The sequence below is a fragment of the Heterocephalus glaber genome, unplaced genomic scaffold, assembly GCF_053883595.1.
Source record: "Heterocephalus glaber isolate CG9 unplaced genomic scaffold, H.glaber_assembly_v1.0 deba00001532, whole genome shotgun sequence".
NCBI classification, from domain to species: Eukaryota; Metazoa; Chordata; class Mammalia; order Rodentia; family Bathyergidae; genus Heterocephalus; species Heterocephalus glaber.
This window is the reverse complement of record NW_028258330.1, coordinates 5,242,522-5,265,584: the sequence shown is the minus strand read 5'-3', so window position 1 is coordinate 5,265,584 and position 23,063 is coordinate 5,242,522. Positions and strand designations below refer to the sequence as shown.

Below are 23,063 nucleotides of genomic sequence, written 5' to 3'. Positions count from 1 at the left end.
TGTAGGGCCTGGGGAGCGGCTCTGTGTTGGAGCAAGTGGTTGGCCTGCATCAGGCCCAGGGTTCAATCCCTATCGTCTAAAGCAAAACAAAAAAATGTATCCTACTAAATCCACACACTCAAAACTAAGAGAGAAACATGGACACCAAACAATGGAAAGTATACCTATCTCCAACTCCTCTGTGGAGGTCTGTACTTCAACAGCACACTGATGAACGAGGATTAGCGTATTCCCCCTGGCTTGTACCACCAGAGGTTCAGAGCCGCCTGGCAGTGAGACATCTGATTTACAGCCCTGTCATAAATAATGACATAACCCATTGTTCAGGGTCAGAATCCTTTTCTCCAAAAAGATTCCCAAATCCTTTTCTCATATACATTTAACATTTCTAACCTATTAATTTCATTTTACCTCAAAGGTGATTACTGAATGTTATTAACTCTTGAGGAATATTTTTGTGGTGTCAGGCAGAAACATAAATTTTTTTTTGGTACCAGGGATCGAACTCAGGACATTGTGCTTGTGAGGCAGGCACGGTGCCACCGAGCTAAATCCCTGGCCCATACATTAACATTTTTAATGGAATAACCTTATCACAGTTTTTGTAGAATACCCTAATAAAAGATACCTCACTGGTATTCCAGAGAAGGACAAATCCAACTCTCTAAAAAAGTTCCTTATGCATCTGTGACCTTATTGACTCTGAAAAATGAGTTGCCTATGTGAAGATTAGTCTCACGATGGTCGGAAAAATAAATACAAGTTTTGTGACTTAAAGTAGTCACCAAGTGAATTTGTTCTGCTGGCCATGATAGAATAACTGGTACCATACTGCTACTCCCACCATAGATAAAAAGAGAAAGTAGGAGGTCAGGCATTGGACCACAGGTGGCATAAAACTGTGACCTCAAGAGACGGGAAACTCGTAAGTCTCACACTTTCCCGGACATGATATGGGACAGTGGGGCCAAAAATATGGTCCCACTCATGTAAGGAGGCAGAGGACTTGAGGATAGTAAAGCAGATGAAATTTATGGAGTAGATCAAGTTACAGCTGTAGAAAGGTCTATTTCAATCCCTTAAGAAAGGCATCTGATGTGGCTCCTTGTTGTAGTCAGGGTCTGCAAGGAATAAATTTAATACAGGACACATAATTTATAGGATTATTTTATAATATTCACCCAAAAAGTTAAATGCAGAGGAGTGCAAGAGATCTGTCCACACACCAGAGACATGAAGGAGCCAGCCGAGGGCCTGGATCCCACAGCAGTGTCCACAGAAATCCAGCTGGAGGCCTAGAGTCCAAGGCAATGTCCTGCATGAGTATGCCAGAGGAGTAGAGCCCATGGCAATGTCTTACACAAGTCCGTATGGAGGACCTGCACCCAGAAGGCCCAAAGGCCAGTGGAAGCTAGAAAACCTGCACCAGCAGGGTGAAGGATTTATACCACTAGGCTGAGGGATCTACACAGGAGCCAGGAAGTGATGCTCAAGGCAAAGATCAGGGCTCCCCTAACAAGAACAGCAGCTATTCTCAGCAGCAGCGAGGCCCCGAGATCCTCCTCTGATGAGAACCGAGAACGGCCAAGTTTGCATCAGGAAAACCAAGCTTCTCCAAGAAAATCAGCAGCCAATGATCTTCCCCTTCAGTTCTTTTTATGCTGTTGGCAACAATCCTCACAGAGGTCTTCCACATCCAGACCATGCTGATTCAGTTCAGCTGGGCATTCCAAGTTGGCCATTCTTTAATGCACCACACTCCTTCTTCAACCTACCTTTCCATTCATTGTTCATGCATTAGTCACATGTACCTTAATCTCTTGGTAAAATTTATTCTCACCTAGAGACTGCCAAACCCCAAGTGATCACACAGATGAACTCTAAAAGTGCCAGACAAGCCATCAAACTACTGGTGGTGACCATAATTTGCTATCAGAACCTGCTTTCACGTCAATGGTTCAAGAAATCTTCGGAGGAAGAGCTCACTCCCTTGAACTCCTGGATCAGTCAGGAAGAGAGTTCTTTGGTCTCTGTGTAGGTAGGGCCAATGTTCCTATTCCATCAGAAGTAGCTATAGAAGATGGAACTTTTCTTTCTACTCCCCTCAAAGAATTTGAGGGACCGGGGCTCTTGGGGGGAATAGTACAGTTAGAAACAAGATGCTCAGTGAATCACTCCCTTTCCTTCATTCAACTGTAAAAACCACACCACCTTAATGATTATCCATGTTTCTATAATCCTAAAACAGGGAAGTTGTATGAGCCACTTCCCTTCTCTCCATTCAACCATAAGCCAAACACCACCCTAATGATTATCCAGGTTTAAGCTTAGGAGGTCGCAGAAATTTCTGCTATTAGAGAGAAAGACAGTGGGAGGCACCTTGGATCAGTGGTGTCTGACCCTCTAAATACCAGAAGCCTGTGAGTAGTCCCTTTTTTTTTTTTCTCCTTTACACTCGAGTCCTGTTCTTTCGCCCACCAGTCCCTTTTTTCCTTCACCCTTCTCCCTGTTCCTGATACTGTCCCATAATCTTCAATAAATGTAGCTACTTACTACATACTATGAGGTGTACACTTGACAATTTTTGTCATATACAAGAAATCTGGACTATTTTTGGCTCACTCAACACAAGTGTGTCACACTGTCAAAAAAAAATCCTGACATAGCCCAGAGGTTTTTAGCAAAGATTTTACAGCACCTATTTTAAAGATATTAAATGAACAAATAGGGGTGGAATTCCTTGCTGAAAAGCAGAAACTGTGGGGAAAAAAACCTAAGTGTGTTTTTTAGTTTGTTGTTTTAGACAGGGTCTTGCTATGCAGTTCAGTCTGGCCTTGACTCACTATGGAGCCCAGGCAGGCCTTGAACTCAGTGCAGTCTTCCTGTCTCAGTCTCTCAAATGCTAGGATTACAAGCGTATGCCACCACACCCAGCTGAAGTGGTAATTCTAGAACTAAAAATATAATAAACGAAATTTAAAAATTCACCAAATGCATTTAAAATATTGAAGCTGTTAAATAAACTTGAAGACAAATCAATAGAAATAAATTTGACAGGCCGGGGATCTAGCTCAGTGGTTCTGGTGCTTGCCTTGAAAGTGCAAGGTCCCGAGTTCGATCCCCGGTACCAAAAAAAAATATTGAAGAAAACTGGGACAAAGCCTCAAATGGCACAATTATCAAATGGTCTAACATGTGCATCATTGGAGATCTAAAAGCTGAGTGACTTGGTGAGCAAGTCTTGGGTGGAGCAGAGAAAGATGTCAAGGAATGGGCTCTGCAAGACTGGGTACTTTTGGGTCAGAATTGAACTAAATTCATTATGAACAATGCAGCCTAAGGTAAGAGAAAAGAAAAAGATTCATCCTTAAAGAACTAAGAAGGAATTTGAGGTTATTCTCATCTCCTGGCCATGCAGCCATTTCCTTGGCCTTCCTAGAGGATGAAGTGTCATATCACATCACAGTGGATCTGAGGAAAGTGGGTCCCCAGGAGGAAAAGCCCTCCCAGGAATGAAGAAGGGCTTTCCTTGAGCTCCCAAATTGTTGCATAGCCCTCTTCTCGACCAAAATCCTGTACAAAGTTCCACAGAACCAGATCAACAGGTATGACCAGGAGCAGCTCCAAGCCATGGCCTAAGATTGAGGCTTCTGTCTCCAGGAGATGAAGAATATATAACCTGTGATTTCCTTGATTCCAATAAGAGGAAAAAGCATTCAGAGGACCCTCAGAGGGCCTTTGTTTCCAGGCGCGGTCTCAGAAACCCGGTGTACCAGGTGTGAACCCAGAAACCAACCAGATAAAAAGTTAAGTCTGGTCGCCACAGACACCAGATACCCCTGGAAGCCAAAAGCAGCACCCCTCACCCGTCACTTCCGCTCGCGGCAAGGTGGGCCGAAACAGGATGCGGAATTCACTGTGGGAGTCACTGAGGAATGTCTTGGAAGCAGAGGGATTGAGCGAGAAGGTCTCGGCAGAGCGAGGACCTTTACCTAGGTGGCTCCATGTTTTATGAACACGGTTTTAAGAGAAAGGAGATGTACAGTGGCGATTCTCCAGCTGACAGAGCCACGCTACCCAGGAGCATCGCGCTTCGGGTTGCGCCGTGCAACCTGGGAGATGTCGCTCAGGGGCGGAGCATCCTGGGAGGTGTGACTCTGAGCGGAGCATCCTGGGAGGTGTAGTCCCGGCGCCCTCTTGTAGGCGATTCCCCAGCTGGTGACTGGAGCGATTCCTTGTTCTTTGGTGGCGCTGGTGAGTGAAGCTTCAACTCGGGATCCCTGCTGCAGCCATACCCTTTTCTGCCCGGAAAGGAAGGTCCTGAAAGGCTGGTCTGTGGGAAGAGACCGGGGTCGGTGCGGATGCTCAGAGAGGGAAGTATGAGGGGACGCGCCGGCTGCTCGGCCATGCTCTCCCGGATGTCTTATTTCAGAGGTGTAGGCGCGCGTCTCGGGGGAGTTGAGTGAAACTCAGCCGTGAAACTGGGTGGTAGGTGGGTGCCAGCCTCAGGCCTTCTGTCCGAAGATTCTTGTGGGTGGGGACAGGGTCGGCCTAAGTTGAAACTGCGGTTTAGAGAAAGGGGTCGTTCATGCCCTAAGTTACCGGGCTTTGATATTCTCTAGACTGTGCATGGGACTGTTCCTAGGCCCCTGTGTCCCAGAGGTTTGTCAAGTTGGGAGCTGGAAGTCCTTGACCCCAGCTACCCTCAGGTCTTGCTGAGGCAGAGTGGGCAGGGGGAGCTTAGCCGATCAAGCTCAGGTTCGATGGATGTGCAGTGGCCGCAGTGCCTCAATCTTAGAGTCTCAATTTGTCTGGCTGCCCCTGGGTTCCCGCCTTGTAGGAGGAAGCTGAGCTGGGGCCCACTCCCAAGATTTTCCAAGTTCCTGACGACAATCACTGACCACAAAAATCACAGGATTTTAAATCCCACTTTAATGTTTTATTATGGACAAATTTCAGATAGCCAGAAGTAGCTAGAACTCCACAGACTTGTTACCCAGATTAAACACTTAACGACCTCATGACCAATCCTGGTTTATCTCAAAGTGGGCACACACAGAATCCTTAGAACCTTCAAGTCTCTACAGCCACATTTCTACCAGCTGTCACTTAATAGCTCTGTCACCTTGACCAGGATACTGATCTTATTGCACCTTAATGTTTTCATGTATAAAATGATAGGAGCTTCTGCTTCATTGGAATGTTATAAGGATAAAATGAAGTCAATCTCTTCTGGTGCCTGGACCAGTTTCTGCTGTATACTCAGTGCCCAATAGGTCTTACCTTTTGTTTATGGTAACAGGTGCAGAGAGGACCATCTCATGCTCAGTGACAGCAGCTTGTCAGGGCAGCCTGACTACATCCCAGTTATGGGTTGTGGCCCACAATTCTTTCCTTCTATTTTGTGCCAGATGCCGGGGATTTAGCTCAGTGGTTCTGCCACCTGCCTCACAAGCGCAAGGTCCTGAGTTCAATCCCCGGTACCCCCCCCCCCCCAAAAACCCCATATTTTGTGCCAGATTCATTCTTGATGTCTTTAAGAAAAAGGAGGTGCCACCCTATCGGAGCTTGAAGACTTTTGGTGACTTTCCTGAACCTTTTTTTCTTTGGTTCTTATTCTGCTTCCCTTAGCCCCTGGATGCCCAGGGAGGACTGCCTGCTGGGGAAGGGGAGGACTCCCAGGTAGTTGGCTGCTGAGCTTCAGGTGAGTGTCGTTTACCTTTTGCATCCAAATTGAGTAGCTCAGTGTTGACACTGCATATCCTACAGTGTCCTGTCAGGAGATCAGAGCCCCAGCTGGTTCCTCTAGGAAAACTGGCCCAATCTGAGGGTGACATTTTCACAGGGAATATTCTTCAGACCTGCTGCCCCTGTACATTACCTCTCCATCCCTGCCCCAGCATTCCTCTTCTCAGCATTGGCTCAGACTGCTCCTTCACAGGGCTTATTGGAAGCTGTGATTGTCTGTCTGCATTCACTTCCTGTGGCTTTTGTTGCCCTCACTTAACTCTTTCCTGCTAGAATGACATGCAGCAAATCCGGCGACATCATTTCACCTGCAGATACTTCAGTGGGCATCTCTAACACATAAGAATGTATACACAGCCAGGCATGGTGGCACACACCTGTAATCCCAGCACTTGGGAGGCTGAGGCAAGAAGATCATAGTTTGAGGCCAGCCTGGGTTAGATAGTGAGGCTGTCTCAAAAAACCCCCAAAACTGCTGGGGATTTAGCTCAGTGGTGCTGCCGCCTGCCTCGCAAGCACAAGGTCCTGAGTTTGAGCTCCAGTACCCCCCCCAAAAAAAGGAATAGAAAAAAAAAAACCCCAAAACAGAACAAAACAAAAAGGACATATCTACAGTTTTACTTTAACAAACATACAGTTTCAACAGATGCACAATTTCAGTGTTACACCTAACAAAATTATTAGTTCATTAATATTATTTAGTACCTTGTCCAAATTTAGTTTTGACCAATTTTTTTAAAAAAACCTTTTGGCCCTAGTTAGAGCAGCTCTGGTCAGAAGCAGGGGAGGGAGAAGTATCTCAACTCAGCATGATGGTTTCCCCATCTCTGCCTCTCTCTCTTCCTGTTTCTTTGGGCCTTGCTGACCGCTGCAGCTTCTGCCTCATGATGTAAGCTGGACCTCTGAGTTTTCCTTGCCTCCTTGTTCTTTCCTGACTTTCATCCCATTTGATTGGCTCTTGATCCTTCCACCTGTGCATCCTTTGCAATCCCTTTTCCTTCCCTTTGTCTCCATTTCTGCTTTATACATCCTCTTTGCCTTTCCTTTCATTAAAGGTTAAACTCCTTGACAGAATTATCTGTATTTGTTGTCAGTAAGGAATTCTCAGTTCTGCCTACCAAAAAAAATAATCCTTGTCAAGATCACTTTTATTCTCCCTCTGACTAAATGCCACAGTTCTCAATCATATTTTACAGAGTTGCTTACTTCGTCTTTAAAATATCCTTCATATAGTTGCTCTTGGCTTCTGATTTTCCTGGTTGTCTTCCTACCTCATAGGCTGCTCCTCTTCTGTCCTTTTTGCTGGCTCTTTTTCTCTTATGCCTTTGATGGTCCTCTGAAGTTTTTAGACCTCTCATGCTCTCTGGCTGTATTCATGATACAGGTATGGACTTTTGTACAAGTGGCGGTGTTGACTCAAGGCTTTAGACACCAGCTCTCTGCCTACAACCCCACATCCAAGTCTCTTACTGTCTCCCCACATTTCCACTTAGACATCTCATGGGCATCCCAGGCTTTCTCCACCCAGTGGAGCATAGGTAATTCTTTCAAGTGAGGCAGAGACCTGACGACTTCTTCCTTTAGATTGTTTAGCCTTGGAGTTATCCTTGATTCCTTTCTTTTTCTTAGACACTGTCTACAATCAGTAAATTTGGACTTTACCAGTCTCTCAGCCCTGCTGCTTCCTCTGTGGTCCAGGTCACCATTCCACCCGGCTTACAGATCTCAATGAGGCTATAGTCACTTGGGGATTCATTAGGGTTGTATTATGCAAGGTGGTTCCTCTCACTCAGGCACTTCAGTGGGTTGGCTGAAAGGCTGGGGATCACCTGGGACACTGGGACTGACTCGTCACTACATGCTATCTCCAGCAGGGTAGTTGAACTTCTTACCGAGGCTCCCAAGAGTGAGAGTAGTCTAGCCATCTTAAGATTTAAGCCTATATGTGGCACAGTGTTACCTGTTACAGTCACTGCTTAAAGCAGACACAAAGCCAAGGCGACCTGAAGGAACTCCTAGTGGTTAAGTGCAGAATGATTTTTTTATTTATTACTTTTATTTGGTGTTTTGAGTCGGGGTCTTGTTATGTAATTCAGACTGGCCTTGAACTCACTGTGTTACTATGTTCCCTAGTATTTTATTAAGCATTTTGCTTCAGTATTTGTAAAGAATAACTGATCTGTAATTTTCTTGTTTTGGACTGTCATTGAGTTTAGGCCCTGGTCTTTTACTTGATTTATAAAAAGAAAGGGAAAATTTTCTTTATTAGTGCTTAGGACAGTATTTGGAGCATTGCGACTATTAGGTGGAAGGTTTAGTACAATTTCCTTGTGACCATCTATGGTCAGTTTTGGTTATATTTCCTTGGAAATTATTTACTACATCTAGGTGCACAAATTTATTTGTATATATTTGCAATAATTTTTGGTGATTCAGTATTTCCCATTTGTTATTTCTTGTTTTGAATATTTATGTTTCTGGTTTATTGCACTTAGCACAGTATCTTCTGGATTCATCTGTATTATACTGTGTTTCAGAGTTTCCTCCTTTTCAGGCTGAATAGTATTCTATTGTGTGTATATATGTACCACTTTTTGCGTATCCATTCATCTGTTCATGGACACTTGGGTTGTTTCTTTCTGGCTATTGTAATGCTGCTATAAACACAAGTGTACAAATACAGATTTGAGTTATTGCTTCCAGTTCTTTTGGACATATAACCATAAGTGGGATGGTGGGTCACATGATAATTCTATTTTTAATTTTTTGAGGAGCTGGGCATGGTGGCTCTTACCTGTAATCTCAGCACTTTGGGAGGCCAGGGCAGGTGAATCGCAAGTTCAAGCCCAGCCTGGGCAATTTAGTGACTTAGTGACTTAGTGATTTAGTGATTTTAGTGACTTAGCGAGAACTTTCTCAAAGAAAAAAAAGGTGAGGGGGCTGAGGATGTAGCTCAGTGTGAAGGCCCTGGGTTCTGTCCCTAGTACTGTATCATGAAAAGAAAAGAAAACATTGTGGAATTGCTGCACTGTTTTGAGGCTGTCCCCTTTTATAGTCCCACTGTAATAGACAGTAGTTGAGCCACACTTTTGAACAATCTGATGGAATTCTGGTATGTTTAAGTCTAATGATGGTCCTTTTAGTGAATGTCTTGGAGTTATGAGTCAACGTTTCTATCTTATGTCATAGGCCTTTCATATATAGATTCTGGTCATCTGTTTTTAAAATGTTTTCTTGGATTATACTTTAAAATATTTGTTCTGTTTCATTGTTTTTGTTTTTGTAGTAATTATGGAAATATCCACTTTCCAAACTTCTTTCCCTCTGGTCCTTTTTACTTCTTTCTTCACTTTTGTATTCTCTTATTTACTGGCTCTTCTTCAGTTCCCATAATGCTTTCATTTCAGTCTATTCTTCCTTGGATGTCTTGTAATTTAGTCTTAGAAGCAAATTTGAGCAGACAGAAGAAGGAATCAGTGAACCTGAAGATAAAGCAGTTAAAATGAGGTCTGAGGAACACAGACAAAGCCTGAAGGAAAAGTCACAGACTGTAAGGGATCTGCCCCAGACCACCAATTGGACCACCTGTGGGAATACGGAAAAAGGAGAAAAGGAGGGATTGTCTAAAGAAATAATGGACAGAGCTCCCTAGATTTGATGAAAGACATGAATATGAAGATTCAAGCTCAACAAAGTATAAGTGGAAGAAACCTATCCGAGATACATTAGAATCAAAACATCAAAAGCCAGAAACATTCGAGATAATTTTGAAAGCTGTGGCTAGGGATTTAGCTCAGTGGTGCCTCTGCCTGCCTCGCAAGCACAAGATCCTGAGTTCAATCCCTGGTACAAAAAAAACTGTAAGAAAAAAGCAGTCCTATGTACAAAGGCTCCTCAGTGGGATTATCAGCAGATTTCTCATTAGAAATCAGATCAGAAAGCACTGGGTTGATAATATTTAAAGTGCTAAAAGAAGAAAACAAAGCTGCCAAAACAGAACCCTGTATCTGGCAAAACCGAGGGAGAAATGAAGACATTCTCAGATAATCAAAAGCTGATGGAACTTGCTTCCACAGACCTAACCCTGCTTGAAATTTTAACAAGAGTCTTTAAGGTTGAAATGAAAGGGCACCAGTTACTTGAAGCCATATAAAGAAACTTCTCTGCTAAAGGTAAATATGTAGGTGGTAATAACTAACTTTGTTTTCTGCATGCCTCAGGGGACTATTGTATTTTTTTAAAAAAACAACAGTAATCAGTTTGTTTTTTTTTTCCAGTACTGGGGATTGAACTCGGGTCCTTGTGCTTGCGCAGCAGGCGGCGAAACCACTGAGCCAAACCCCCGGCCCCAGTTTTTGTTTTTGACCACACAGTGCACAAAGGTGTGACTTGTGATGTCAGTAAGTGAACAGAGATGAGGAAAGAGCTGTAGATGAACAGAGTTTTTGAATGCTATTGAAGTTCAGCTGATAATAAGTTCAGCAGGCTTTGAACTTTAGAATGTTAAATGTAGTCCTCATCTACTATCTAGAATATATAAAGAACTCTAAAAAAAATAAGACCCCTCAAATTTAAAGACTCAATCCAAAAATGGGCATCTGAAATGAATAGACACTTCTCAGATGAAAAAGTAGAAACAGTAAATAAATATATGAAAAAATGCTTAACATCACTGGTCATTTGTGAAATGCAAATTAAAACAATGCTCCAACTCACTCTGGAAAGAATGGCTGTTATTAAAAATCAACCATATGGGCTGGGGATTTAGCTCAGTGGTTTTGCCGCCTGCTGCGCAAGTGCAAGGACCCAAGTTCAATTCCTAGTACCAAAAAAAAAAAAAAAACCAATAACAAATGCTAGAGGGGCTGAGGGGAAAAAAGAACCCTTTCCACTGTGGTAGGAGTGTAGACTGATGCAACCACTGTGGAACTCAGTGTGGTGATTTCTCAAAAAACTAAAGCTAGAGGTTCCATTTGACCCAGATATTCCCCTTCTTGGTATCTTCCTGAAAGAATTAAAAGCATCATACCACAGTGAGATATGCACAGCAATATAGCAGTACAGTTTGTAATAGCTAAATCTTGGAAACAGCCCAAATGCCTATCAACGAATGGATAAAGAAAATGTGAGGTTTTTTTACACAATGGAAAATTACTCTGGCATAAAGAAGGATGAGCTTCAGACACTTATAGCTGGATGGACAGACTTTGAGACCATACTCTTAAGTGAAATAAATTGGGCACTCATGTTTAAATACCACATTGTTTCTCTGGTATGAGTAATCAAAAGTGGAAATAAGAACTAAAATGTACAATAGATATTGGGAAATGGGAAGAAAATGTATAAATGAGAAGGGGAACAAAGGAGGAGAAAGGGAGAAAGGAAGGGACAAGGGGAAAAACAAAAGAAAATAGAAGCAAAAAATGGAAACAAAGCTTTTGTACGTAGGGAGGGGAGGGGGCTTAAGGGGAGGGGGATGGGAAAAAGGGTGTATCATGTACAGGTGGAAATTCCCCACACTGAGTGTCATCATTATCTAGTCCTAAAATGTACCAATAAGTGTTTTGACATAAAAAAATAAAGTTTCAAACGTGTAAAAAAAAAATGTAGTCCTTGTGATAACCATAAAGATAGCCATAAAATAATAGAAAAGGAAATAACAGAATTTAAAAGTTGTACTAAAAAAAATCAATGAAAGACTGAAAGGATCCCAAGTTCTATTCCCCCCCCCCAAAAAGACTGAAAAGAGACAGTAATACAGAGAATGAAAGTCAAAAAAGCTACAAAACACGTAGAAAACAAACAAAATGTCAGGAATAAATTCTTTCTCACCAGTGATTTATATGTAAATGGATTAAACTCCAATTAGAAGACAGACTTTGGTACAGTAGATTTAAAAAAACAGAAACCTGATTCAACAATATACCATCTACAAGAGATTAACACTAGACACAAAAACATAAAGTTGGGTTTTTTTTGGGTTTTTTGGTACCAAAGATCGAACTCGGGACCTTGCACTTGTGAGGCAGGTGGCAGAACCACTGGGCTAAATCCCCAGCCCAAGACATACAGTTTTAAAGTGAAAACATAGAATAAAATATTTAATACAAATAATAACCAAAGAGAGCGGCATGGCTGTGTAATACCAGGAAAAAACAGACATTACTTTAAAAAAGACTGTAAGTTCCAAGGTCCCAAGTTTGATCCCCGGTACCCCCCCCAAAAAAAAGACTGTAAGTGAAATGATTTACTAATAAAAGACTTAATACAGCAAGAAGACATAAAAAAAATACACATTTAACACACCTAATAATAGACCTGTCAAATGTTTGAAGCAAAACTGACAAAATTGAAGGGATAGACAGTGGTACAATAATAGTTGCAGATTTCAGTATTCTACTCAATAATGGATAGAATAAGACAGAAGTTAAAGCATTAAGAATTTGGACTGCACAATAAACCACCTAGATCTAATACACCTAATGTTCTGCCCAACAAAACCGGGATGCACATATAAGTACACATGGGACATTTGCCAGGTTAAACGATATGTTAGGCTACAAATTAAGTATCAGTGGGTGTTAGGACATTAAATATGGGTCTTATGGTAACCATAAAGAAAATAGCCATAGAATATAGACAAGGAAGTAAAAACAAAATTTAAAGTTGTGTAAAAAAATCAAGTAAAAACAAAAGGAGACAATCATGCAAGAAATTCAGGACAACAGATTAAGATAGATAGTATAGAAAGTATCCTTAACTACAATAAACAAAGTTAGAAACCAATAATTGGGGCCGGGGATTTAGCTCAGTGGTTCCACCGCCTGCCTTGCAAGTGCAAGGACCCGAGTTCGATCCCTGGTACCAAAAAAAGAAAAACAAACCAATAATTGGAGGAAAACTGAAAATTTCACAAATGTATGGAAATTAAGCAATTTACTCTTAACCAATATGTAAAAGAAGAAACCACAAAGGATATTAGAAAATACTTAGGGACAAAGGGAAACAAAAACAGCATACTAAAGCTATGGCATGTGGCAAAAATGTTTAGAGGGAATGTTTAGCTGAAATGCTTACATTAAAAAAGAAAAATGGGCCGGGGATTTAGTTCAGTGGTTCCGCCGCCTGCCTCACAAGCTCAAGGACCCGAGTTCGATCCCTGGTACCAAAAAAAAGAAAAACAAACCAATAATTGGAGGAAAACTGAAAATTTCACAAATGTATGGAAATTAAGCAATTTACTCTTAACCAATGTGTAAAAGAAGAAACCACAAAGGATATTAGAAAATACTTAGGGACAAAGGGAAACAAAAAAAGCATACTAAAGCTATGGCATGTGGCAAAAATGTTTAGAGGGAATGTTTAGCTGAAATGCTTACATTAAAAAAGAAAAATGGGCCGGGGATTTAGTTCAGTGGTTCTGCCGCTTGCCTCACAAGCATAAGGACCGGAGTTCAATCCCTGGTATCAGGAAAAAAAAAAAAAAATTAAAAAAGAAAAAAATCTCCAGGCATCAACCTAATTTTACAGCTTAGAGAAATAGAAAAGGAAGAACAAGTTTATCCCAAAGCTAGCAAAAAGAAGGAAATAACAGACATTTGAACAGAGTTAAATAAAATATTTGAAAAATAATAGAGGAAATTAATGAAACTTAAAATTGTTCCTATGGTTTCTCAAAATTCATAAACCTTCAGCTAGATTGACTAGGGAAACTCAAATTACTAAAATCAGAAATTAAAATGAGGACATTACAACTGATTTTACAGAAATAAAAATAATTGTAAAAGTACTATGAATTATATACCAACAAAATGGGTAATTGGGAAGAAACAGACAAATTTCTAGACACAAAATTCATTAAGACTGAATCATAAAGTGAAGGGAGGGGAAGGGGAAAGGAAAAGAGGGAAAGGAAAAACTATGAGAAAAGAAAAAAAATGGAAATGAAATCTATGTAAATAGGGAAGGGTGCACAGGTAATGGAGAAAAAATAAGAACCAAGATATATCATGTACAGGTACAAGCACCCAGTGATAAATGTAAACGAATTGTATTCCTAAAGTGTACCAATAAAATTAATTAAAAAAAAAAGACTGAATCATGAGAAAATGGAAGTTCTGGCTAAGTCTATAACTAGAACATGCTTGAATTGGTAGCTTGGACTCTGACAAAAGCCCTGGACCTGGTGGCTTTACTGTGAATTATAGCCAATATTTAAAGAACTAACACCAACCCTTAAACGTTTCCAAAAATATTGAAGAGGGAGCACTGCTTACCTCATTCTGTGAGACCAATATTACTCTGGTATCAAAATCAGACAGAGACGCTCTAAGAAACCACAAACATAAGAACAGTTGATGAAAAAAACAACCCCTCAACAAAATACTGAATTCAGCAGCATATGAAAAAAAAATTATACACCATGACCAAGTAGGATTTATTTCTGGAATGTAAGGATAATAATTCACCATAAAAATATCAAATGTAATATATTACATTAACAGATGATGGGGGGAAAAGCACATGATCATCTCACTTGATGTAGAAAAGCACTTTAAAAAATTCATCTTTTAATGAAAAACACTCAACAAACTAGGAATAGAAGGAAACTATCTCAACAGAATAAAGACCATATATGAAAATCTCACAGCTAACATAACTGCAAGGTAAAAGATTGAAAATTCTAAAATCAAGAACAGGAGCCAGGGATTTAGGTCAGTGGTTCCGGCGCCTGCCTCGCAAGCGCAAGGACGGGCGTTCGATCCCTGGTACCGAAAAAAAAAAAAAAAGAACAGGATAATGATGCCCACTTTTGCCACTTATGATCAACAGAGTATTGGAAGTTCTAATCAGATAAAGTAGGTAAGAAGGGGGAGACATCGGAATTGAAATGGAAAAAGTAAAATCTGTTTGCAGATACGATGTTATACATCGAAGACCATAAAGATCACATGCATACACACACACATCTACTAGGATATACAATAGCAACACTTAAAATCAGTTTGTATCTGTACACTAACAATAAATAATCCTAAAAAGAAATGAGAAAAATAGTAATTCCATTTTAGGACCGAAGGAAGAAAATACCACTGAAAAAACTAAAGAAGTCATAAATAAATGGAAGACATCACATGTTTATTGATTGGAAAACCGGCAATACTACCAAACCCATACACAGATTCAGTGTAATCAAAATCCAATGACTGTTGCTTTGCAGAAATAGAAAAATTCATCCTAAAGTTCATAAGGAGTCTCAAGGAGCTTTGAATACTTAAATCATGAAAAAGAACAAAGTCGAAAGACTGACAGTTCCTGATTTCAAACTTTGCTACAAAGCAAGAATAATCCAAACCTTGGTACTGGCATAAAGAGAGACTTACTAGATACCGCTTTGTAGCCATTAGCATAGCTGTTATAGAGAAATAGAAAGCAGTCAATGCTGGTGAGAATGTAGAGAAAGTAGAACCTTTATACATTGCTAATGGAAATGGTATGGAAAACAACACAGAATCGCCACCTGGTCCAATAATTCCTTCCCTGGATATACAGTATACTCATAAGAATTGAAAGTAAAAACTGATATTTATACATCAATGTATGTGGCAGAATTATTCACAATAGCCAGAAGATATGTCCATTGATAAGGAATAGATAAACAATGGATATATATGCAGTGAAATATTGCATGCTTCTGCGCGGATGAGTTTTGGAGAGATGATTGCAAGTGAAATAAGCCAAACAAAAGAACATATATTCCGTGATTCCAATTAGTCACATAGAAGAGCCAAATATATAGAGATGGAAAGTAAAATGGTGGTGACTGGGGCCACCCACTCATTCTCCCCTTTGAGGGGAGAATGGGAAGTTAGTCGAGGTTCCTGCCTTCAGTATGGAAATGCAGAAAGTGTGCTGGAGATGAATAGTTTTCATGGGTATACAACATTGTGAATGCCCTTAATGTCATTGAACTGTGTACTTTAAAATGGTAAAAATAGTAAATTTATGTTCTGTATATTTGTGTTTTAGTCATGGTAAAAATTAAAAACCTTATAGAGGCTGCTGCTCCTTTCCCATATTGTACTAGTAGCTGTGCTTTATCCCTCCAGGGGTCCTCCCTGCCCGCAGTGGCCTCCATGCTTCCTTCGCTAGTAGGACACTCATCTCTGCGCCCCATTGCCTCATCCAGGGTCCCTCCCACTTTCTTCTTCCCTCTGTTCCCTTTCTTTCTCAGACCATGCTCCCAGGCCCAGAGTTATGCTCTATCCCAGTGTGTCCTTCATTCTGAAACAGTGCTGAGGTGATAAAAAGAATAAAACTGGGCAGGGGGACAAGGACAGGTAGAGACAAGTTTCTAGGTTAAATGGCCAAGTTCCCCTGTGAGCACCCAGCATGTGACAGGAAGTTTAATGGACTGTGACCCACGTCTCATGGGTGAGAAAACTGAGGCACTAGTTGGTGGCAGAGGTGGCCTCAAGATACTTGGTTTGAGTGCCTCCCTATACCCTATCTGTCTCTGTCCGGCCCAAGAAGGCTGCGGCTTTGGGATTTGTGAGAAGGATCAGTTGAAGTTTAATCTGTGTATGGAGTAGTAAGAATTTCCATCACCCAAATGCTTCAACGCTATTGATTAGGTTAGGCCAGTGGTGATGAACCTATGGCACTCATGCCACAGCCAGGTATTTGTTATCACTGAAAGCTCTAAAAGGTTCACCATTACTGGGTTAGGCTATTTGATCTTCTTTTTTTTTTGTACGGGGGATCGAACTCAGGTCCTTGTGCTTTCGAAGCAGGCAACAGGCAGCGTAACCACTGAACTAAATCCCCAGCCCTGTTCTTCTGAGTTTGTAAACAGGCCAGGGATTTAGCTCAGTGGTGCTGCCACCTGCCTCACAAGTGCAAGGTCTCAAGTTCGATCCTCAGTACCAAAAGAAAAAAAAAGTAATAAGTTTGTAAACAGAACATATGTTCTAAATGTGTAAAAACAAAACATCTGTTAAGCTTTAATGTTTACTTTCCTTGTGTTGTTTACCCTTCTGCCTAGATTTAAAGTTCCTAAAATTTAAGGGCATTTACTTTTGGTGTGAAGGCCCCAAGCAGCCCACCCAGGATTTTGAATGCCACTGGCTGGGTAGAGACAGGGGCATAAAGGTCTCGGAGGGCATGGTGCCACCTTCACACTCAAGTGCATATCCAGAGGTCTCCTTGCCCCTCACCTGCGCCATGATCCAGGATGGCTCCCTGGTGAGTGGGGCTGTGCTTTGTGTTCTAGGCACACATGGCGTTCAGGGATGTGGCTGTGGATTTCTCCCAGGAGGAGTGGAGCTTGCTGAGTCCTGCTCAGAGGAGCCTGTACAGGGAGGTGATGCTGGAGACCTACAGCCACCTGGTGTCTCTGGGTAAGTGTGCACTCTTGCTGCTGGGAAGTTTGGGTTGTGCGGGCTACCATCTTGCTTTCTGACTTGGACCCTGGGTTGGACTGAAAAGCAAAAATGTTGTGTTCTGTTTTCCTGGGAAGGTCTGAATTTGTAAAGTTGAAAAGGGGTAGGTACATGAGAGCAAGTGAGTAAGCATGTGGGGTGGGGGGAGAAGTACCCTCTATTTCTGGTATTTCTAAGCCATTTTTTTATAGGTCAGGGCTCTTTTCTGGGGTTAACTTCTTTTTTAAAAATTCTTTTATTGGTGTATTTTAGGTATACAATACATTTACATTTCTATAAATTTTTTTTGTGGTACCAGGGATCGAACTTGGGACCTTGTGCTTTCGAGGCAGGCAGCAGAACCACTGAGCTAATTCCCCGGCCAGGGGTTAACTTCTTTAACTGGTAGAGGTGCCTCCCCCCCACCCCAGCATGGACTAGTCAGGGGCTCTTCACTGAGCTTACCTCCCATCTCGGCCTCAGGTCTGTGTTCTACCCTTTGCACTTCCTCACTCAGGTGGGGCTGTGATCCCAGAGCCTACTTTTTTGTTTTTTATTTTTTGTTTCTTTGAGGCAGGGTCTCACTATGTAGCCCAGGCTGGCCTCAAACTTGCAGAAATCCTCCTGCCTCACCATCCAGAGTGCTGGGATTATAGGCATACATTTACCTTGTTTTCTTTTCATGTGAGCAGGAATTCCGTTTTCTAAACCAAAACTCATCACACAGCTGGAGCAGGGGAAAGAAATGTGGCGAGAAGAGAGAAAATGTTCACTGGCCACCTGTCCAGGTGAGTGGAGGAAAGCAGACAAGTGGGACCCAGGCCTGTCAGCAGCTCAGAGAGCTGGGAGAGACATCGACCAGGTGCAGGGAAGGATGCCACTCTCCTGACTCCTTGGCCCTGCATAGCACATTCTGGACCATCATCTTCATTCACAAGAGGGCTCACTGGTGTCTCCTGTTTCTCTCCTCCTCTAGCCTTTTGTCCCCCCTCATTTATGGGTTCCTTTCTCTTGTTGCTGTTACTAAAAAAGATTAACAAGAATATAACAAGAACTAGAGCTAGGGAGAAAAGGCAAAACCCATCAGAGGGAAGGAATACTCAAAAGCCATTTGAGAGACTGAGATGGGATTTACAGTACAGACCAGCTGTTAAAGTTTTTTACACAGGTAACAAGCCCTGAGTGCCTTTTGGTCCCTCTTACACATAACCTAGTAGCCGAAGCTCCTGACTGTGGTTAGCTAGACTTTTCCTTTAGAGCTCTTTGAAGCAAGAGCAATTTCCTTCAGACAGCAGCCATTGAAGTCACTAGGACTTTGATACTTATTTTGTCTTGAACCCAGGGCCTTGTGCATGCTAAGCATGTGCTGTATCATTGAGCTACAGCTTCAGTCCTCAGTTTTTAATTAGAAATTGGATATTCTTGAGTTTTTAAATCTTAAATTTATATCAGCGCTCATTAGTCTCTGTAAACTTATCAGTATGGGAGCACCTGTAGATTTACAATAGTTTATAAACTGCTGGGCATGGTGGTACACGCCTGTAATCCCAGCACTTAGGAGGCTGAGGCAGGAGGATAGTTGCAAGTTCAAAGCCTACTTGAGCTACCTAGTGAGTGCAAGACAAGCTTAAACTGCATACCAAGACCCTGTCTCAAAAAAAAAAAAGTTTATAAATGAATTCATTAATCTGATAATATTTTGTGTTCATTTTCTCAAACTAAATAGTACTAGAGTGTACACATAATGGCATTTTACAACCATCTGAAAAGACTGACCTATGGAAAACTGAAATTTTGTTTTCTTGCTTCTTCTATTATTCTACATAGATGTTAATATTTTTTTTGTACCTGGTATTTAAATCAGAACCTTGTGCTTACGAGGCAGGCATGGTGCCACTGAGCTAAATTAGATGTTAAAATTAACAATTTCTCTGTAATTCTGAGTTCTGCTTCATGTAGATAAAAGCCCTCTGTTTTCCGTGTGGGCAAGAAGTTAGTGTTGGAGGCCTTGGTTCCCACAAGGGTGGGTGGGGGTTATTTCCTCTGTCAAAATCACCGTCACCAAATAACCCAGAATAGACACAGGAATGCCTTCCATGTGCGTGAGCAGATGCGGGTGTCAGTAGCACCCGCTTCTGTCAGATCAAGAGGGAAACAGCCTGCAAGTGGTGTCTGAAACCACCCTCCAGCTCCAGAGTTGCCAGAATCTCAGGGAAGTGTCTGGAATCCCAAGTCAGCTCTAAGTTCTGGAACCTCAAGCAGCCTGGGTTAGAAAATTAGTGAAACAGTCAGGGTTGAGTCACAGATGAGAGAGGGAGCCGCTGGGCCAGCCTCCCCAAGTGGCCCTGAGTACCTGAGCAGGACTTCTGTAGCGCCTGGGTGGGGAGGGAAGGTGGGAGGTGGCAGACTGGATCCAAAGTCCCTCAGATGGAATGTTTAGGATGGAAAATTCTGGAACACAGATGCATACCCAGCTCTAATAAATTTTATCATTCATTGATCTAGAAAAGAATATTTAGGTAGATCCAGTAAGTTTCTCAGATACTAGTTTCTCTCCCTCCTTTATCCCTTCCTTCCTTCCCCCTCTCTCTCCTTCTCTCGTCCTACTTCTCTCTCTCATTGCAGTGCTGGTCATTGAACCTGAGGCCTTGCACATGCTGGACAGTTGCTCTACCACTGAGCTATATCCCTGCCCACCCCCCACCTTATCCACTGATTGCTGGGAAGAATTTGATTTACAGTAATTACAGATGTTAGCAGAGCTTAAAGATTGGACGGAGGCACCAGGAAGGAGCCTCTTTAAGACAGTGGGGGCTGAGGCTGTGTTTGTGTTGTGCACTGCTGCAGGCCCACTGCCTTGTAGAAAGCCTGGCACACAGTCACCCTCACATACACACTTGTTACCTGGTGGCCAGTGCCAGTGCAGGTGTCTTGTGCACTTTCCCTGAGTGCTCTCTTATGCTGCTTCCTACACCAAGGGATTCTCTATCCAATCAGAATGACTGCTGTCAGTTATCCCTTTGTCCCATAGGGACCTGGGTCCTGTTGCTCGACAGCTGTTAGTCCAAATAACAACTTGTGCATGGAGCTTCTGCTGGTGTGTGGTTGTGAGTTAGGAGGTAACAGGAGTGGTGATTTGTAGACTGTTGCATATTTACACACCGGGAGCTGCCTGTGATGCTTTGTAGCCTGTGGTGTGGAGTGGGTTTTCTGGATGCAGTAGCTGATGTAACATGGAGAGATGGGCCAGAAGGGAAGTCTTGGTTGGATCTCACCTAACTTTCAGGCTCTTGAAGAACAGGATTGAGTCTCACCACTGTTTAGGCAGAATCGCTGGGGCTGCCCTCAGAAGCCTTCATTCTGACTTGGGCTTTTCTCTCTGCAGCAGAACCAAAGCCGGAACTCCAGCCAGGTCCTTTCTGCCCCCTGGATTTCTCAGCTCAGAAATTCCCTGTGCAGCATGTGCTGTGCAGCCAGCCTCCCTGGCTATTGACGTGCTTGTGCACAGGAAGTCCTGTCCTGCCAGGGGCTCTGTGCCCGGAGGACCTGGAAGACCAGCAGAAGCAGCCGCAAGCCTCACAGGGGTGTGCTTGGAGTGCAGAGGCCGAGAGTGGTTACAGCAAGGGCACCAAGCCTGCCTTTGGGAAGACAAAGAGGAGGACTTTGGGCGTGTTCTCCAGGCCACCGCAGAGACAGCTGGTCAAGGCCCTCCGTGGGGTGGAGATGGAAGCTGGCGCCACTCCGCCGGGGACCCCCGAGGACACAGACAAGTTGCTGAAGAGCATCGAAGTCTTAGGGTTCGGGACGGTCAACTGCAGTGAGTGCGGCCTGGGTTTCAGCAAGATGACCAACCTGTTGAGCCACCAGCGCATCCACTCGGGCGAAAAGCCATACGTGTGTGGGGTGTGTGAGAAGGGCTTCAGCCTGAAGAAGAGCCTGGCTCGGCACCAGAAAGCTCACTCAGGGGAGAAGCCCATCGTGTGCGGCGAGTGTGGCCGGGGCTTCAACCGCAAGTCCACGCTGGTCATCCACGAGCGCACGCACTCGGGCGAGAAGCCGTATGCCTGTGTGGAGTGCGGGCGCGGCTTCAGCCAGAAGTCCAACCTCATCATCCACCAGCGCACGCACTCAGGCGAGAAGCCCTACGTGTGCCGCGAGTGTGGCAAGGGCTTCAGCCAGAAATCAGCCGTGGTCAGGCACCAACGCACGCACCTTGAGGAGAAGACGATCGTATGCGGGGACTGCGGCCTGGGCTTCAGTGACAGGTCCAACCTGATCTCGCACCAGCGCACGCACTCAGGCGAGAAGCCCTACGCATGCAAGGAGTGTGGCCGCTGCTTCCGACAGAGGACCACACTGGTCAACCACCAGCGCACACACTCTAAGGAAAAGCCATACATATGCAGCGTGTGTGGGCACAGCTTTAGCCAGAACTCCACCCTCATCTCGCACCGCAGGACACACACTGGGGAGAAGCCCTTTGTGTGTTCTGTGTGCAGCCGGGGCTTCAGCCTCAAGTCACACCTCAACAGGCACCGCAACATCCACTCTGGGGAGAAGCCCATCGTGTGCAAGGACTGCGGTCGGGGCTTCAGCCAGCAGTCCAACCTCATCCGGCACCAGCGGACACACTCGGGGGAGAAGCCCATGGTGTGCGAGGAGTGTGGACGCGGCTTCAGCCAGAAGTCCAACCTCGTGGCGCACCAGAGGACACACTCAGGGGAAAAGCCGTACGTGTGCCAGGACTGTGACAAAGGCTTCAGCCACCAGGCTGGGCTCATCAGGCACAAAAGGAAGCACTTGAGGGAGAAGCCTTACACGTGCCGGCAGTGTGGACTGGGGTTTGGCAACAAGTCCACTTTAATCACGCATAAGCGGGTCCACTTGGAAGGGAAGCCTTGTGTCTGCAGCGAGTGTGGCCAAGGCTTTATCCAGAAATCCCTCCTGGCTTTACACCAGCTGGCACACAAGGGGAAGACGCCTTACGTGTGCAGAGCCTGCGGGCAAGGCTTTAAGCAGAAGTCTCAGCTGAGCAGGCACAGGAAGACAAAGTGTAGCCACCACAGACTGCCACTCCAGGCCAACTCTGAGGCTGGTTCTGGGCAGGCTTCTGACCTCTTGGATTTACTTTGAGAGTGAAGCTGGTACAGAGGACTAACAGTCAAAATTTTTACACTGCCATGAAATGGAATAGAAAAAGATACTCCGTAAGTGGTCAGAGGACATTGACTTAGTTTACTTTCTCCCCACAAAGTGTTTTCCATGTTTTGTGGCCTTTTGTTCCAATAAACTGCTTCTTTCCAAATCTGGCTGTGTGACCTCACTCACTTGTTTTACAGGGGCCGAGGATTTAGCTCAGTGGTTCCAGTGCCTGCCTCGCAAGCACAAGGACCCAAGTTCAATCTCTGGTACCAAAAAAACAAACAAACAAAAGTGTACGACCTTCACTTGTCTTATAGGACAGAAGGAAGGATACAGATACCTTGTACTCTTGTGTCCACTGTTCCGCAGCAAGCCAGTCCCTTAGCAGACTCAGGACTGAGTCACCCATGCAGGAATTAGACAGCCTGGTTCTTTGTGTGGGAAGAGACTAGGGACTGTGTACAGAGATTTCAGGCAACAGAGGGAATCCCCCAGAAAATGGCTCCCTCCAGTCCTGTTTCATCTTGCAGCCATCTCCTTTCTTGGTCTCTGAGGCAGCTTCCTGTTTTGCTTTTCTCTTAGCTCTCATAGTTCTATGTGGTTACCTTTTCTGAACCATCCCTAATTACCTTTATTGCTTTCCTTAAAGTTTTGCTCCCTGGTCCTCCATCCTGGGGTCCTCTTACCGATACATTGTCCCCAGCACTCCAGGGCCTGGTCATGCAGCTACGACTGCTCAGTTCTTTTTTTTTT

The 23,063-nt window shown here is 43.5% G+C and overlaps 1 protein-coding gene across 5 annotated transcripts; it reads left to right on the top strand.

Moving 5' to 3' along the window:
• Nucleotides 1-4,138: 4,138 nt before the first annotated feature.
• Nucleotides 4,139-22,473, top strand: Znf133 (zinc finger protein 133). Of its 5 annotated transcripts, none has more exons than XM_004840868.3 (5): nt 4,139-4,254; nt 5,632-5,704; nt 17,021-17,147; nt 17,861-17,956; nt 20,557-22,473. In XM_004840868.3, exons 3-5 carry the CDS (start codon nt 17,027-17,029, stop codon nt 22,299-22,301), a joined length of 1,962 nt encoding a protein of 653 aa, XP_004840925.1. In that variant the 5' UTR covers nt 4,139-4,254; nt 5,632-5,704; nt 17,021-17,026; the 3' UTR covers nt 22,302-22,473. The 5 variants fall into 5 exon arrangements, with proteins under 5 accessions (XP_004840925.1, XP_004840923.1, XP_004840924.1 ...); XM_004840866.3 differs by having other exon boundaries at nt 20,554-22,473; XM_004840867.3 differs by lacking the exon at nt 5,632-5,704 and having other exon boundaries at nt 4,211-4,254; nt 20,554-22,473.
• The last annotated feature ends 590 nt before the right edge of the window (nt 22,474-23,063 follow it).